This window comes from Manis pentadactyla, chromosome 15 (genome assembly GCF_030020395.1).
Source record: "Manis pentadactyla isolate mManPen7 chromosome 15, mManPen7.hap1, whole genome shotgun sequence".
In the NCBI taxonomy this organism is placed as follows: Eukaryota; Metazoa; Chordata; class Mammalia; order Pholidota; family Manidae; genus Manis; species Manis pentadactyla.
This window is the reverse complement of record NC_080033.1, coordinates 61462559-61479917: the sequence shown is the minus strand read 5'-3', so window position 1 is coordinate 61479917 and position 17359 is coordinate 61462559. Positions and strand designations below refer to the sequence as shown.

General features: G+C 38.1%; 1 protein-coding gene across 8 annotated transcripts in view; it reads right to left on the bottom strand.

The window, feature by feature from the left end:
• The window catches only part of ZFP1 (ZFP1 zinc finger protein), a 33422-nt gene extending 16340 nt beyond the window's left edge, over positions 1–17082 (bottom strand). For 3 of the 8 annotated variants that reach the window (XR_005029613.2, XR_005029614.2, XM_036909280.2), the window contains exons 1-2: positions 16626–17082; positions 12722–12764 (exon numbers count right to left, since the gene is read on the bottom strand). Coding sequence is in view for 4 of the 8 variants with exons in the window: in XM_036909280.2 (XP_036765175.2) it covers positions 12722–12764; positions 16626–16843 (261 nt within the window). In the remaining 4 variants the exon portion in view is untranslated. Of the gene's footprint in view, positions 1–12721; positions 12782–16003; positions 16143–16625 lie in introns of those variants that run through there. The other 5 variants (XM_036909283.2, XM_057493559.1, XM_036909282.2 and 2 more) reach the window with 5 other exon arrangements.
• Between the last annotated feature and the right edge of the window lie 277 nt (positions 17083–17359).

Below are 17359 nucleotides of genomic sequence, written 5' to 3'. Positions count from 1 at the left end.
ATACCAGAAAAAGAAATAAAAGGTGTCCAAACTGGTAGGGACGAAGTAAAACTCACTATTTGCAGACGACAAGGTACTACACATAGAAAACCCTAGATTCCATCAAAAACACTATTAGAACTAATAAGTGAATTCAGTGAAGCTGCAGGGAATAAAATTAATATATAAAAATCTGTTGCCTTTCTAAACACTAATCAACAAACTACCAGAGAAATTAAAAAAACAATCCCATCAAAAAGAATAAGTAAAATACTTAGGAATAAATTCAACCAACAAGGTGAAAGATCTATACTCTGACAACTGTGGGATACCAATTAAACAAATTGAAAATAACACAAGTAAGTGAAAAGATATACTATGTTCAGGAATTGGAAGAATATTGTTAAAATGTCCATACTACCCAAAGCAATCTCCAGATTCGGTGCAATCCCCTATCAAAATTCCAATGGCATTTTTCACAGAACTAGAACAAATGATCCTAAAATTTGTTTGGAACTACAAAAGACCCCAAACAGCCAAAGCTATTTTGAGAAATAAGAATAAAGCTGGAGGGATCATGTGCCCAGATTTCAAATTATACCTTGAAACTATCCTTATCAAAACCATATGGTACTGGTATAAAAACGGATACATAGATCAATGGAACAGAACAGAAAACTCAGAAATAAATCCACACTTATACGGCCAATTAATCTACAACAAAGAAGGCAAAAACATTGGGGAAAAGTTTCTTCAACAAATGGTGTTGGGAAAACTGGAGAGCTACATACAAAACAATGAAACTGGACCTCTTTCTTATACCATACACAAAACTAAACTCAAACTGGACTGAAAATCTAAATATAAGACCTGAAACCATAAAAATCCTAAAAGAAAACACAGGCAGTAAACTCTTGACACCAGTCTTAGCATCTGTCTCCCTCAGGCAAGGGAAACAAGAGCAAAAATATACAGTTGGGACTACATCAAACTGAAAATCTTTTGCACAGAGAAGGAATCAACAAAATGAAAAGGCAATCTAATACATAGGAGGAAGTGTTTGCCAATGATATATCCAATGCAGGGTTAACATCCAAAATATAAAAAGAACTCATACAACTCAACAACAAATAAACAGTCTGATTAAAAAATGGGAGAAAACTTGAATAGACATTTTCCCAGACATACAATGGCAAACAGACATGAAAACATGCTCAACATTACTAATCATCAGGGAAATTCAAATCGAAACAAAATGAGTATCATCCCACACCAGTCAGAATGGCTAATATCAAAAAGACAAAAAAGTGTTGGCAAGGTTGTGGAGAAAAGGGAATCTTCAAGCACTATTGGTGGGAATGTAAACTCGTGCAGCTACTAGGGAAAACACCATGGAGGTCTTACAAAAAATTAAAAATAGAAATACCATATGATCTAGCAATTCTGCTTCTGGGTATTTATCTGAGGAAAACAAAAATACTAATTCAAAAAGATAATATGCACTCCTATGTTCACTTCCGCATTATTTATAATAGCTAAGATATGGAAGCAACCAAAGTGTCTGTCGATAGATGAATGGACAGAGATGTATACTGTTCAAATTAATAAAGGGAAACCTCACTGACATGGAGTTAGGAGGCCTGCAGTGTGAACTGTCAAGTTCACTACTCCTCATCAATTACAGACCCCTCCCTGCCAAGACATTAGCACCTTACAACACATACTGTTTTAGCTACTTTACTCCTTAGTAAGAAGAGGGAAGAGTTCCTGCCTCCTCCAGCAACAGCCCAGCCAAGGAGAGACTGTCTTCAACTCAGGCGATTAGAAGCCATGACACATGGGACCCCCCGTTTCCTCCAATGAACTTTTTGCTTAGAACAGTCCACCTAACTCCCCCAACTTTCTTCTAAAAGCATTCTTCTCCCTTGTTTTCCAGACATGCCTATGATTTTGCATTGCCATCACTTTCTTGTCCTGAATTGCAATTCTCTGCTGTTCCCAAATAAACCCATTTTTTGCTGGCAAAATAATTGATGGTTTTAAAGTTAAAAATGTACTTGTGTGTGTGTATACACACACACAATGAAATGTTACTCATCCATAAAAGTGAATGGAATCTTGCCATTTTCAACAATATGGATGGACCTAGAGGGTATTCCACATAAGTAAGACAGAGAAGGACAAATACCGTATGAGTTCATTTATATGTGGTTATCTAAAAAACAAAATAAATGAACCAACAAAACAAAACAGACACATTAATACAGACAACTGGTGGTTGCCAGAGGGGAAAGAGGTAGTGGGGTGAGATAAGCAAGATAAGTGGTACAAACTTCCAGTTATAAATAAGTCATAAGGATATAAGGTACAGTATAGGAAAGACTGTCAATAACAGTGTAATAACTCTGTATGGTAACAGGGTAACCAGATGTACTGTAGTGAGCATTTTATAATGTATATAAATGTTGAACACTATGTTATACATCTGAAACTAATAGAATATTGTATATCAACCATACTTCAATTAAAAAAATCACTAATTAAAATAAAAATGGAATAAATGTTTAGTAAAACATTAAGACCTTCAGAAAAAGTTAAATATATATGTATACATATATACTTTTTATAAGAGGCATACTTTAATACAAAAGGCACAGAAAAGCTGGCACAAAAGCATTATTAATTAGTTAAAACATAATTCCAACAATATGTATATTCCATGACTCCCAAATTCTATAAATTCTACTTAACACATACAAATGGATTAAGAAAGAAGATTGGATCACCCACACAAAACTGATAATACTGGCTACCTCCCAAGTGAGAAGACTAGCTTTAATGGTTAAGAGGATTTTAGCACTGAATGAGATAACCTAATTCCAAGAGTGACAGCATGCTAGGGAGGGCTGTCTACAAACTACAAAAGAGGATAGTAGGAGAGAGTAAAAGACAGAATTCATGTATGAACTGTGTTAACATAAAGAAAAAGACTTCAACATATATGTTATGCGGAAGCAAAGAAGCGAAGATGTTAAGTATTGACCACTGGATAATGTAATAGGTTGGTAGTTATTAGGTTGGACCATATTGAAATTGATAACATTCAACTGTTCGGACAGATGAAAACAGGAATTTCATATACCTTAACTTACTGTGCTTTTATGCTTTTATTTGTATTTCCCTATATTTTCACACTTCACAATATCAAATGCAAAGAGAAAAATGAATTAACAGGCAATAAGAAAAACCAATCATCAGAAAAATTTAAAACTCTGGGTACAAAGAGAAAAGTTTACAAGTGTCAGAAGAGAACTGAATAGGTCACTACATGGCATTAAGAAAAACTGGCATTTGGGTCTGCAAAGCAACTGGAATTTGGGGGCAGGGTAATGGAGTTAAGGAAGTCATAGAGAAGGGCCTCTAAAATTCTGCATAATTCACCTCAGATCTTTGGCTGGTTGCTGTATGTTCACGTTGGAGGGCAAGCCTTGAGGAGAATTAGCAGAGTGCAGCAGTTTTGTTCTGCCAGAGAGTTAAATTATCGGTGAAACAAAACTCAATATTCTTTAGTTATGTTATCATAACTTTAGATTATGAGTTTATCATACATGTCAAACATACAAAAATTTCTAGACATGCAATAAAGCAAAAATCAATGAAAGGACAAAAATCAAGTGATAATCAAAAACAGATGTAGAGATGATCCACATATTAGAGTTAGCACACAGACTGCATATTGTAGAGAAAAAGTTCAACAATGTGGCTGAAAACATGGGAACATTTCAACACAGAACTGGAATCTACAAAAAGGAAGCAAATGGACATTCTAGAACTTAACAAATGTAGTTTTTACCTAAAATTAAAAAATGAATTGTACATGCTTAATAGCAGACTGGACACAGAAGGAGACAAGAATTGTGAACTTTAAGACAGGTAAACAGACGATATCCAACTGAGACAGTGAGGAAAAAATGGCGTAAGTAACAAAACGTAAAAGAGATGTGAGGCATGGCCAAAAAATCTAATGCACTATTGCTTAAAATGTTGAAAGAAAAAAACAAAAAAGGATTATGTGTAGTCCCAGAAAAGGAGAAAAGAGAATGGGACAGAAACAATAGTTGAAATAGTAGCTGGGAATTTTTCAAATTTGATTAAGAGGCATCAACCACAGATCTAAGAAACTCAATAAAGCCCAAGCAGAATAAATTCAAAGAAAATCATATCCAGATACACCATACTGAAGTTGCTGAGTGGTAGAGAAAAAGAGATTATCTTAAAAGTAACCAGAAGAAAATGTATTGCTTTTAGTGCATAATAATAAAGACTTTCTTTTTTTTTTTTACCAGAAGGCATAGAACTGAGATGAAAACAGAATGCCATCTTTAAAGTACTGACCAAAACCCCCTAGCATTCTATACCCAGGTAAAGTATTTTTCAAAATGAAAGCAAAATAAAGACATATATAGGATTAATTTTTAAAAGCTGCAAGAATTCACTGCAATGTATACCTCTCTTGGACTGTACTGAGGTAGTATAATACTAATTATAAGGTGATTAGTGAAATACATAAGCTGTAATCTCTAGAGAAACCACTTCAAAAATAAAAGATATAAAGGAAAAAGGCACAGAGGTACAGATAAAAAACAAACAGCAAGATGACAGACATAAACCCAACTGTGCCTATAACTAAATCAACCATATATAAAATAATATATCAATTAAAAGAGAGTGTCAGGCTGGATAAAAACTATGACCCAACTATATGCTGTTTAGAGGAAATACATTATAAATATAAAACAAATAGATTGAAACAAAAAGAATGGAAAAAGACACACCACAAAACACTAATCATAAAAAGGTAGGTATGGCTGTATTTATATAAAATAAAGAAGTATAACCAGAGCTAAAAAGAGACACTCCAAAATGAAAGAGGGGTAAATACATTAGGAAGACAGAACAATAAAAAATGTACATGCACAGAGAAGACAAGTAGTGATTCTACAACATCTTACTATGCTGATGGACAGTGACTGCAATGGGGTTTGTGCGGGGGGACTTGATGAAGGGGAGAGCCTAGTAAACATAATGTTCTTCATGTAATTGTAGATTAATGATAACAAAAGAAAAAAAAATGTGCACGTAGTCCATAAATATACATGCACTTAATAATACAGCTTCAAATTATATCGAGCAAAAACAGAACTAAAGTGAGGAATGGACAAATTCACATTCACATTATCAGTAAAATATAAGAACAGAATAAAGACATTTTCAGAAATGCTAAGTCTAAAAAAATGTATCTCACATACCCATTCTGAAAAAGCTACTAAAGAATGTATTCCAATAAAACAACAGTAGCCCAAAAAAAGACAAAGACATGAAATAGAGAAACAAAAGATATAGCTAAAGGAAATATTTAGGAGTTTAAAGGGGACTGCAGGATGGCAGTGATTAACTACTGATACCAAACTACTTACCATACAGATTAAAATAGTGTAATTCAGACATTTTGAGGGCTGTCATAAACAAGATGCCAACTGCCAGCATGCCACCTTTTTAACCTGAGAGCACCATGCCTGAGTGAGCCAGGCCCAAATTCTTATCTGTACTTGGTTTGGCCTATCCTGAACAAATGCTGATGACCTCTATTTCTCCCTTCCACACCACACTGCCTTACATTGGGAGGGCAGTGATTTAATCTCACAAAGTGTTCTGTGTTGATCTACACCTGAGAGTTGGCAGTTGACCAGTAAGCTAAGAAGCAGAGAATACAGAGCAGCCCACACGGTCTAATTATATTCCCACCAGACATGCAATACCTAATCCACACTTTGACTCTGCTAAATGGCCTAATCATGTGAGCCTATGTTTTCTTGTTTCTCATGACCTTGCCAATGACTTCTCCAAATGGAATTTCTGTAAACTCTCAAAAAAGCTGAAGCCAGACTATCACCCAGAGACTATTCAGCTCATCTTCTAAAAAACCTTTATCTAATACCAGCAAAATTTCTAGATATGTGCTTACTTGTAAGTTTTGCCAATTGCTCCCCAGTAAGGCTGTCTTACTTTATACTACCACCAATATATGAGTGGTTTCATCTCTATTCTACTAACACTAGCCAATATAACTTGAAAAAACAATGATAAAACCTAAGTCTTAATAAAGGGAACATTGATACATGAAAGGAAAAGTCTGGAAGAAAAACAACTCCACAATTCAGACAGAAAATTATACAAAAGGCAATTTAAGTTCCAGTTCCAGTTTTTCAAAGCTGAATTTTATATTGATTAGGGAGGGATATAATACATAAGTGGTAAAATCTCTAAGAAAAGCAAGTAAATAATAGCCATGTCAAGATAGTGGCTACCCGTGAGAAGGATTCAATCAGAGACTGTATCACAAACAACAGGTAATGTTCTATTTCTTAACCTGGGTGTGCACATGGGTGCCCATTTTATTATTCTTTAATGTACATATATTTGTTATACACATTGTTGTAACATGCACAGAGTATTACAATGCTTTCTACACTCCCCTATATACATGGTGCATTACACAATTTAAAAAGTTAGGGGAAAAAATGAGGAAACTCTCCATGCCCTGCTATGGAAAGACTTCAAAGATAAGTCACTGAGAGACAAAAATACAAGTAATCAGAGAATGAAAAGACAAACCGCATTTGGAGATAAAATCTTTGCAAAACATATACCCAAAAAAAGGATTTGCACCCAAAATATATATAAAGAATTCTTGCAACTCAGCAATGTGAAAACAACCAACCTGATTTAAAAATGGGCCAAAGACTTTCCTATACACTAACAATGAACTAAAAGAAAGAGAAATCAGGAAAACAATTCCATTCACAATTGCATCAAAAAGAATAAAATACCTAGGAATAAACTTAACCAAGGAAGTGAAAGACCTATACCCTGAAAACTATAAGACACTCTTAAGAGAAATTAAAGCGGACACTAACAAATGGAAACTCATCCCATGCTCTTGGCTGGGAAGACTTAATATCATCAAAATGGCCATCCTGTCCAAAGCATACACAGATTTGATGCAATCCCCATCAAATTACCAACAGCATTCTTCAACAACCTGGAACAAATAGTTCAAAAATTCATATGGAAACACCAAAGACCCCGAATAACCAAAGCAATCCTGAGAAGGAAGAATAAAGTGGGGGGGGGAATCTCGCTCCCCAACTTCAAGCTCTACTACAAAGCCACAGTAATCAAGACAATTTGGTACTGGCACAAGAACAGAGCCACAGACCAGTGGAACAGAATAGAGACTCCAGACATTAACCCAAACATATATGGTCAATTAATATATGATAAAGGAGCCATGGACATACAATGAGGAAATGACAGTCTCTTCAACAGATGGTGCTGGCAAAACTGGACAGCTACATGTAAGAGAATGAAACTGGATCACTCTTTAACCCCATACACAAAAGTAAATTTGAAATGGATCAAAGACCTGAATGTAAGTCATGAAATCATAAAACTTTTAGAAAAAAACATAGGCAAAAATCTCTTGGACAGAGAGAACCAAGATGGCGGCGTGAGTAGAGCAGCGGAAATCTCCCAAAACCATATATATTTTTGAAAATACAACAAATACAACTAATCCTAAAAGAGAGAACAGAAGACACAGGACAACAGCCAGACCACATCCACATCCACGAGAACCCAGCGCCTCACGAAGGGGATAAGATAAAAGCCGTGGCCTGGCAGGACCCGAGCGCCCCTCACCCCAGCTCCCAGCAGGAGGAGAGGAGTTGGAGCAGGGAGGGAGAGGGAGCCCAGGACTGCTAATCACCCAGCCCCAGCCATCCGCACCGGAGCGCAGACACAGTGCATGCATGGGGTGCTGGAAACTAGGGAAACAGGACAGCAAGACCTGTGAGTGGGTCCCTGCAACGGGCGCCCCTGGGACAAAGAAAAGCGAGTGCTTTTTGAAAGTCTTAAAGGGACAGGGACCCCACAGCTGGACAGAAGCGCCCTGGGACACTTAGCCCAGCAGCTGCGAATCCCCGGGTAACTCTGGGCGCCCGAACCCCCGCAGCACAGCTTGGAGGCCCCTCACCGCAATAAACAGCCTCCCGCCTGTTCCCCCTCCAACGCGGCTCCACCATATTGGAGCGGCAGGCTGAAGCAGGCCATGCCCACAGCAACTGCAGAGCTAAATAAACTCCATAGCCGCCGGGCAAGATCAGAAGCCCCATCTGCACGCAGCTGCCCAGCACAAGCCGCTAGAGGTCGCTGTTCTCCCAGGAGAGGAAGGCCATAAATGGGCAAGAAGGGACTTTCTCTTACCCAACACACGCGCCAGGCTCCCCACAAATATATCTATCGCCATGAAAAGGCGGAAGAAATTGATACAGACCAAGATCACAGAGGCAAACCCTGAGAAGGAGATAGACCTAACCAGTTTTCCTGAAAAAGAATTAAAAATAAAGCTCATAACCATGCTGATGGAGCTGCAGAGAAATATGCAAGAGTTAAGGGATGAAGTCCGGAGGGAGATTACAGACGTCCGGAGGGAGATTACAGAAATGAAACAATCTCTGGAAGGATTTATAAACAGAATGGATAAGATGCAAGAGGCCACTGATGGAATACAAACCAGAGAACAGGAACGCATAGAAGCTGATGCAGAGAGAGATAAAAGGATCTCCAGGAATGAAACAATATTAAGAGAACTGTGTGACCAATCCAAAAGGAACAATATCCGCATTATAGGGGTACCAGAAGAAGAAGAAGAGAGAAAAAGGAATAGAAAGAGTATTTGAAGAAATAATTGCTGAAAACTTCCCCAAACTGGGGGAGGAAATAATCGATCAGACCATGGAAGTGTACAGAACTCCCAACAGAAAGGACCCAAGGAGGACAACACCAAGACACATAATAATTAAAATGGTAAAGATCAAGGACAAGGACAGAGTTTTAAAGGCAGCCAGAGAGAGGAAAAAGGTCACCTACAAAGGAAAACCCATCAGGCTATCATCAGACTTCTCAACAGAAACCTTACAGGCCAGAGGAGAATGGCATGATATATTTAATGCAATGAAAGAGAAGGGCCTTGAACCAAGAATACTGTATCCAGCACGACTATCATTTAAATATGAAAGAGGGATTAAACAATTCCCAGACAACCAAAGTTGAGGGAATTTGCCTCCCACAAACCACCTCTACAGGGTATTTTAGAGGGACTGCTCTAGATGGGAGCACTTCTAAGACTAAATAGATGTCACCAGAGAAAATAAAATCACAGCAAAGAAAGCAGACCAACCAAATACTAACTAAAGGCAAAATATAAAATCAACTATCCACAAAAGCAGTTAAAGGAAGCACAAAAGAGCACTGAATAAAACAACCAACATATAAAGAACAGAGGAGGAGGAATAAGAAGGGAGAAAAATAAAGAATGACAAGACAGTGTTTAAAATAGCTCAATAAGTGAGTTAAGTTAGACAGTAAGATACTAAAGAAGCTAACCTTGAACCTTTGGCAACCAAATCTAAAGCCTGCAATGCCAATAAGTACATATCTTTCAATAATCACCCTAAATGTAAATGGACTGAATGCACCAATCAAAAGACACAGAATAATAAAATGGATAAAAAAGCAAGACCCATCTATATGCTGCTTACAAGAGACTCACCTCAAACCCAAAGACTATAGGAACAAAGAAAGACTTAAGTAACAAAACTGCAGCAGAATCATAGAACCTAAGAATGGACTAACAGTTACCAAAGGGAAAGGGACTGGGGAGAAAGGGAGGGAAGGGAGGGATAAGGGTGGGGAAAAGAAAGGGGACATTACAATTAGCATGTATAATGTGGGGGGGGCATAGGGAGGGCTGTGCAACACAGAGAAGACAAGTAGTGATTCTACAGCATCTTACTAGTTGATGGACAGTACTGTAATGGGGTTTGTGGGGGTGATTTGGTGAAGGGGTGACCCTAGTAAACATAATGTTCTTCAAAAAAAGAAAAAAACTCTTGGACATAAACATGAGTGACTTCTTCATGAACATATCTCCCCGGGAAAGGGAAACAAAAGCAAAAATAAACAAGTGGGACTTATATCAAGCTGAAAAGCTTCTGGACAGCAAAGGACACCATCAAGAGAACAAAAAGGTACAGTACAGTATGGAAGAATATACTCATAAATGACAGATCTGATAAAGGCTTGACATCCAAAATACATAAAGAGCTCATACACCTCAACAAACAAAAAGCAAATAATCCAATTAAAAAATGGGCAGAGGAGCTAACAGACAGTTCTCCAAAGAAGAAATTCAGATGGCCAACAGACACATGAAAAGATGCTCCACATCGCTAGTCATCAGAGAAATGCAAATTAAAACCACAATGAGATATCACCTCACACCAGTTAAGGATCACCACCATTCAAAAGACAAACAACAACAAATGTTGGTGAGGTTGCGGAGAAAGGGGAACCCTCCTACACTGCTGCTGGGAATGTAAATTAGTTCAACCATTGTGGAAAGCAGTATGGAGGTTCCTCAAAAAGCTCAAAATAGAAATACCATTTGACCCAGGAATTCCACTTCTAGGAATTTACCCTAAGAATGCAGCATCCCAGTTTGAAAAAAACAGATGCACCCCTATGTTTATCACAGCACTATTTACAATAATCAAGAAATGGAAGCAACCTAAGTGTCCATCAGTAGATGAATGTATAAAGAAGATGTGGTACATATACACAATGGAATATTATTCAGCCATAAGAAGAAAACAAATCCTACCATTTGCAACAACATGGATGGAGCTAGAGGGTATTATGCTCAGTGAAATAAGCCAGGTGGAGAAAGAAAAGTACCAAATGATTTCACTCATATGTGGAGTATAAGAACAAAGAAAAACTGAAGGAACAAAACAGCAGCAGAAGCACAGAACCCAAGAATGGACTAACGGTCACCAAAGGGAAAGGGACTGAGAAGGATGGGTGGGAAGGGAGGGATAAGGGCAGGGAAAAGGAAAGGCGGCCATTATGATTAGCATGTGTAATGTAGGGTGGTGCATGGGGAGGGCTTTGCAACACAGAGAAGACAAGTAGTGATTCTACAGCATCTTACTATGCTGATGGACAGTGACTGTAATGGGGATTGTGGGGGGGACTTGGTGAAGGGGGGAGCCTAGTAGACATAATGGTCTGCATGTAATTGTAGATTAATGGTAACAACAACAAAAAAAGGGCCAAAGACTTTAACAGATATCTCACCAAAGATATACAAATGGCAAGTAAACACATGAAAATTTCAACATCACACTATCAAGGAATTGTAAATTACAATGAGATATGCCTACATACCTGTTAGAATGGTCAAAAACCACAACACTGACAACACCAAATGCTGACAAGGATGTGAGATAATAGGAACTCATTCATTGATGGTGGGAATTCAAAATGGTACAGCCACTTTGGAATACAGTTCGGCAGTTTCTCACAAAACTAAACATATTCTTACCATGTAATCAATGTGCTCCTTAGTATTTACCCAAATGAGAAATTTATTTTATAGATGTTTACAGCAGCTTTATTCATAACTACCAAAACTTGGAAGCAACCAAGATATCCTTCAATAGGTGAACAGATAAATAAATGGTGGTACATCTATACAATGGAATACTATTCAGTGCTAAAAAGAAATGAGCTATCAAGTCATGAAAAGACATGACGAACCTTTAAATACATATTTCGAAGTGAATGAAGCCAATCTGAAAAGGCTCCATACTGTTACGATTACAACTATATGACTTTCTGGAAAAGGCAAAACCAGGGAGACAGTAAAAAGATCAGTGATTTCCTGGGGCTCAGGAGGAGAGAGGGATGAATAGATGGAATACAGGGCAGTGAAACTATTCTGTGTGATATTATAGTGGTTGATACACATCATTACATATTTGTCAAAACCCACAGAATACACAATACCAAGACTGAATTCTAACATAAACTATGGACTTTATCTTAGATAAAGTATCAATATTGGCTAAACTGTAACAGGCATACATTAATGCAAGATGGTAGTAACAGGGAAACTATGTATAGAGGGAGTAAGGGAGTAATATGGAAACTCTCTGTACTTTTCACTCAAATTTTCCATAAACCCCAAACTGCTGTAAAAAAAATGATGTCTATTACTTAAAAACAAAACAAAATAGGTACAGAACAGTACGTTTAATATGCTATCTTTATAACATCCTGTATTTGTACTTGTGTAAACATGTACAAATAAGCTCTGGAAAGCAACTCAAGAAAATAATGACAATGTTACTCATGGAGGCTAGTGGAAGAATTAAAATACAGACCCAGACATCTACTGAGTTCTCTGGCATCATGCTAATCTGATTGGAAAAATAAAAGACATACAGTAATACCCTGCATTTGCACTTAAGAATGCTATAAGAAATAATTAGAAACAAACTGATAACTCATTTAATTTAGCTTGTTTCTGGGAACACTGTCCAAAACACCATCTATATAAAGGTCCATAGATTTATTCAGTCCTAATACTAAAGAGCCGATGAAATGACACACAGGAATTTAATTCACTTGGTTTGCTTTTTAGCTGCTAGTATTGACCAGTCATTCTTACTGTTTTCTTGAGTTTTAGTCATTTATACCCTTCTATTTCATTTTCTGTGTCCTTATAAACTTTCTCCAGTGCACTGAAAAACACAACTAGAATAAACAAACAACTCACCTCGGATTTGTTCATTTTCTGCAGTTTTTGGATAAAGGCAGAAAAACTATGAAGGCAGAACTGGAATAGAGGAAAAAGGGGAGGTATTATTATTATTAAAGATCTGAGCTGCCTTAGAAGTCCTAGAAGGGCTTGTTTAGGAATCCTTACACATCTACTGGGAAAATACCACCCTCCTGGGAAAGTTCCTCTGCCTCTTCAGAAGGGACAGAAAGTATCATTCTGGCAGCACTCACTGTCAACCAAATATTATGACACCCCCAAAAAGGCAAGACAAAGACAATCCACTATCAAAAAAACCAAGCAATCAACACAAGCCTCAACTGATGAAATTATCACACAGGGAATTGAAAACAACTATGATTCCATATATTAAAGCTTTAATGGAAAAAGATGGAGAACATGAATGAACAAATAGGAAATTTCAGCAGCGATGGAAACTGTTAAGAAAAGATGAAATGGAAATGCTAAGAAATAAAGGCAAAATAACAGAGTTGATAGTTCAACAGGTTCATTAGTAGATTCAACAGAGGTGAGAAAATTTTCAGTAAATCTGAAGACAGGTCAAAAGAAATTACCCAAATGGAAACACAAAGATAAAGTAGAAGAAGAAGAAGAAAAAAAACAGAACCCAAGGGCTGTGGTACAGCATCTAAGGGCCTAACAAACATGTCATTGGAATCCCAAAAGAAGAGAGTGGGACAGAAGTATTTGAAGGTATATGATTAAGAAATTCCCCCAAATAATGAATGATTATCAAACCACAGATCCCAGAAGTTCAGATAATTTATCCAAACAGGATAAATACCAAGACTATAAAACAAAAACATAAACAGACACATTATATTCAAAACACTGAAAATCTAAGTTAAAGTCTTGAAAGCAGCTAGAGGAAAAACTGACATATCACATACAGAGGAAACAACATGAAGAACCAAAGCCAATTTCTCACCAAGAATTATACAAGCTTGAAGACAATGCAGTGAAATCTTTAAAGTGCTTTAAAAAAAGGAAAAAAACTATCAACCAAGTATTCTATATCCAGCAAATATCTTTCAAAAAATGAAAGTGAAAATAAACCTTTTCAAATAAAAACAGAAAATTCATTATCAGTAGACCTGTACTACAGGAAATATTTAAAGAAAATTTCAGGTAGAAAAAATATGATCCCAGACAGAAACCTGTTATCTACAACAAAGTAATAAAGATCCCTGGGAATGGTAAAATGAAGATAGATATAAAAGACACTTTTTCTTATTTTTAATCACTCTAACAGATAATTGTCTAAAAAAGAGTAGCAAAGTTCTCTGGTTTTATAGCATATGTAAAAGTAAAAACAGTAACAGCACAAAAGATGGGGTGATGAAATTGGAAGTATAACTGCTGTAAAGATCTTACATTACACATAAAGTAATATAATATTTAAAGGTCTATTGTGATTATATTATAATATTACTTAAAGGTCCATCTCTACTTAAGATATTTACTGTAAATCTAGCACAACCACAAAACTTTTTTAAAAGGAATAAATAAGCCAATAGTGCAGAAAAAAATGGAATCATAAAAAGTACCCCCTAAAGCTTAAAGTGGCCAGAAAAAGAGAAAAATAGGAACAAAGACCAGACAGGACAAGTAGGAAAAACTAACAAGAGAGTAATTTTAATCCAACCATACCAGAAATTGGTATAAACACACCAATTAAAAGACAGAGGTTGTCAAATTGTATAAAAACGGCTTTGTGCTGTCTATAAGCAGTGTGTTTTAACCACAAAAACAGCTAGATTGGAAATAAAAGGATGAAAAAAAAAACACTAATCAAAAGAAATTTGGAGTGATTATACTATCAAACCAAGTAGACTTCGGAAGGAATATTACCAGAGATAAAGAATGTCACTCTGATAAATGACACATGATGTGTCAAATCACCAGAAGATATAATAATGTCTTATGTCTATACGTATATGCACCTAACAAAAGAACTTCATAATACAATAAGCAAAAATTGATGTAACTTAAAGAAAAAAAATAGACAAACACGCAATTATAGTTAGAGACTTCACTACTCTTTTCTCAGTAATAGAACAGGTAGATAGAAACCCAATAAGAATACAGAAGAATTGAACCATATTATCAGCTATCCTGGTCCAGTTAGTATTGTAGAAGATTCCACCAATAGCATAGTAGCATTAGTACATATAAAACATTCCCAAGATAGATCACAATCTTGGCCATAAAACAAACATCAACAGGTTTTAAAGAATTGAGATCTCTAATCAAGTGTATTCTTTGACCAAAACAGAACTAGAAATCAGTAACAGAAAGAGATCTGGAAAATCCCCAAATATCTGGAAGTAGAACAATAAACTTCTAAATAATCAATGGGTGACAAAGGAAGTCACAAGGTAAGTTAAAACACAAATACAGAATTGAATGGAAATGAAAACAACATATCAAAATTTGACAGATGTAGCTAAAGTAGTATTTAGGGGACAATTAAAGCATTAAACTACTTACATTGGAAAAGAAAGGTTTTAACTAAAGACCTCAGCTTCTAAAGAAATGCAGAAAAAAAGGTATACCCAAAACAAGCAAAAGAAAAATAATCAAGGTACGAGCAGAGATCAATGAAACTGAAAACAAAAAAATAAGATTCAATGAAACCAAAAGCTGGTTATTTGAAAAGATCAGTAATATTGATAAACCTCTAGCCAATCTGACACGAGATGACACAAATTACCAGTATCAAGAATGCTGGGGGAGACATTACCAAAGATGACACAAACACTAAAAAAGCGCTATTCTTTAGCAACAGAAATAAATGACCATTAGCAACACTAAGGAGAAAAGGAGTCTTAAATACACAAGAAAAGCGGGAAATATCAACAAACAAACAAAAATGAAATAATGGGGAAAAGATTCCATCTTTAGTAGCAATAAAATACCACATAAAAGTGAGGTTAAGAAAAATGCAGATCTCTTAGAAAGATTATAAAATACTGTTAAGGGGGACAAGAGGACTTGACTAAAGTGCTCATTCCCCCTAATTAAATGGGATCATTATGAAAGTTTTAATAGGTTCCTTTTTACAATACAATTGATTCTGAAGTTCCGGCGGGAATCACAAGTAAATTCGTAAAAATCACAAAGTGTTCAGGGCTTTTGGGAGTCATAAAAGGGGAAGAGCGGTAAATTCTACAATGGACAAATTCAAAACGCCTGCATGGCAAACACTATCAGTGAGCAACGTCAAAAGGCAAATGAACACACAGGCCATTCGCATACCGAAGTACCAGCCGGCTGTCACCCTGGGCACAGCACTTCACCTGAGCCCCGTTTTTCCTTCAGTCTTCACTGAGATACCAGGGAACTCACAGGGTAGGTCTGTGGACCAGCTAAACACCTAACTCAAAAGGCCTTCGCTAAGTGGTCACTGGGCACGCCGAGGGAACCAGTTAACTTGGGAGCTCTCGCTCCTCCCAGCCCCGCGCCCGCCACGGGCCGCTGCGCGCGGCCGCTGGCGCCGCCAGGTGCGTCCGGCCCCGCCCTCGGCCTCGCCCCGCGCCCGCTGGGCCGGGTCACGCGCTCGCACGCCGGGCTTCCGGAGTTGCTCCGCTGAGGGAGACTCTCGCCGCCGGTCGGAAGCGCTCCTGACAAAGGGAGGAAAGCCAGCCCTCGCCACCGCCCTCCGCCTCCGCCATCTCCGCCCCCGCACGTCCGGCCCGGCGGCCCGCTGACTCCGCGCTGAGGAGAACGCCGGGCGGCCCCCGACACCGCCCCGAGGGTCACCATCGCCTGCGAGTCGCCGAAGTTTGGGCTCCCACCCTGCGCGGGCAAAAGCCCATCCCTCATTCCTTACCGTCGGCCCCCAGACCCCGCGGAGCTGCTGGCGACCCACCCACCATACCTGGACGGGCACAGCCTCCACTCGTGGCTCAGCGCCAGGCCGGTCACGGCACTGGGCAGTGAAGACGCACGGACACAGGCCCCGTCACCCACTCGCGGCAGGGGTGGGGGAAGGGAGGCCACCGGCGCGCTCGCAGTATTGCACATGCGCAGAAGCGGGGACTGGTTGCAGGGTCCTCCGAGGGGTGGTCCGTGGAGCTTCGGGACTACGTTTCCCATAAGCCTGCGGGGCCGCGCTGTGGGGACTCTGAGGAAAGTCTTCGCCTGGTTTCGCCGGTCGAATGAGCGCTGACCAAGATAATCCGTTGGCCGGGACAATTCATTTTTCCCCCAAAAGGGTTAATGGACAACCACTACCTCCCCGCAAATACAAAAACCTGGCTTTTAAATATTACACACATGATCTATGATAGCTGTGTTTAAATTAGTATGTACAAATATCACATAATTTCACTTTTCAAAGATAACTGTACCTTTAAATTACATACGCGCACACACATATATTTATATATATATATATATATATAAATTAAGTTAGCCATAAAGACATCATGCATTGCAACTAGCTTCTTTTTTTTTCACCTCGATCACTTAAAGGTTCATAGGAAATTTGAGAAAGTACACAGTTACCATATTCCACTTGTCAGCACACAACGCATAGCCTCCTCCAGAACAACGTCCCCCAACCAGAGTGGTGGTACATTTGTACAATAGGATACATCTGACACATTACCC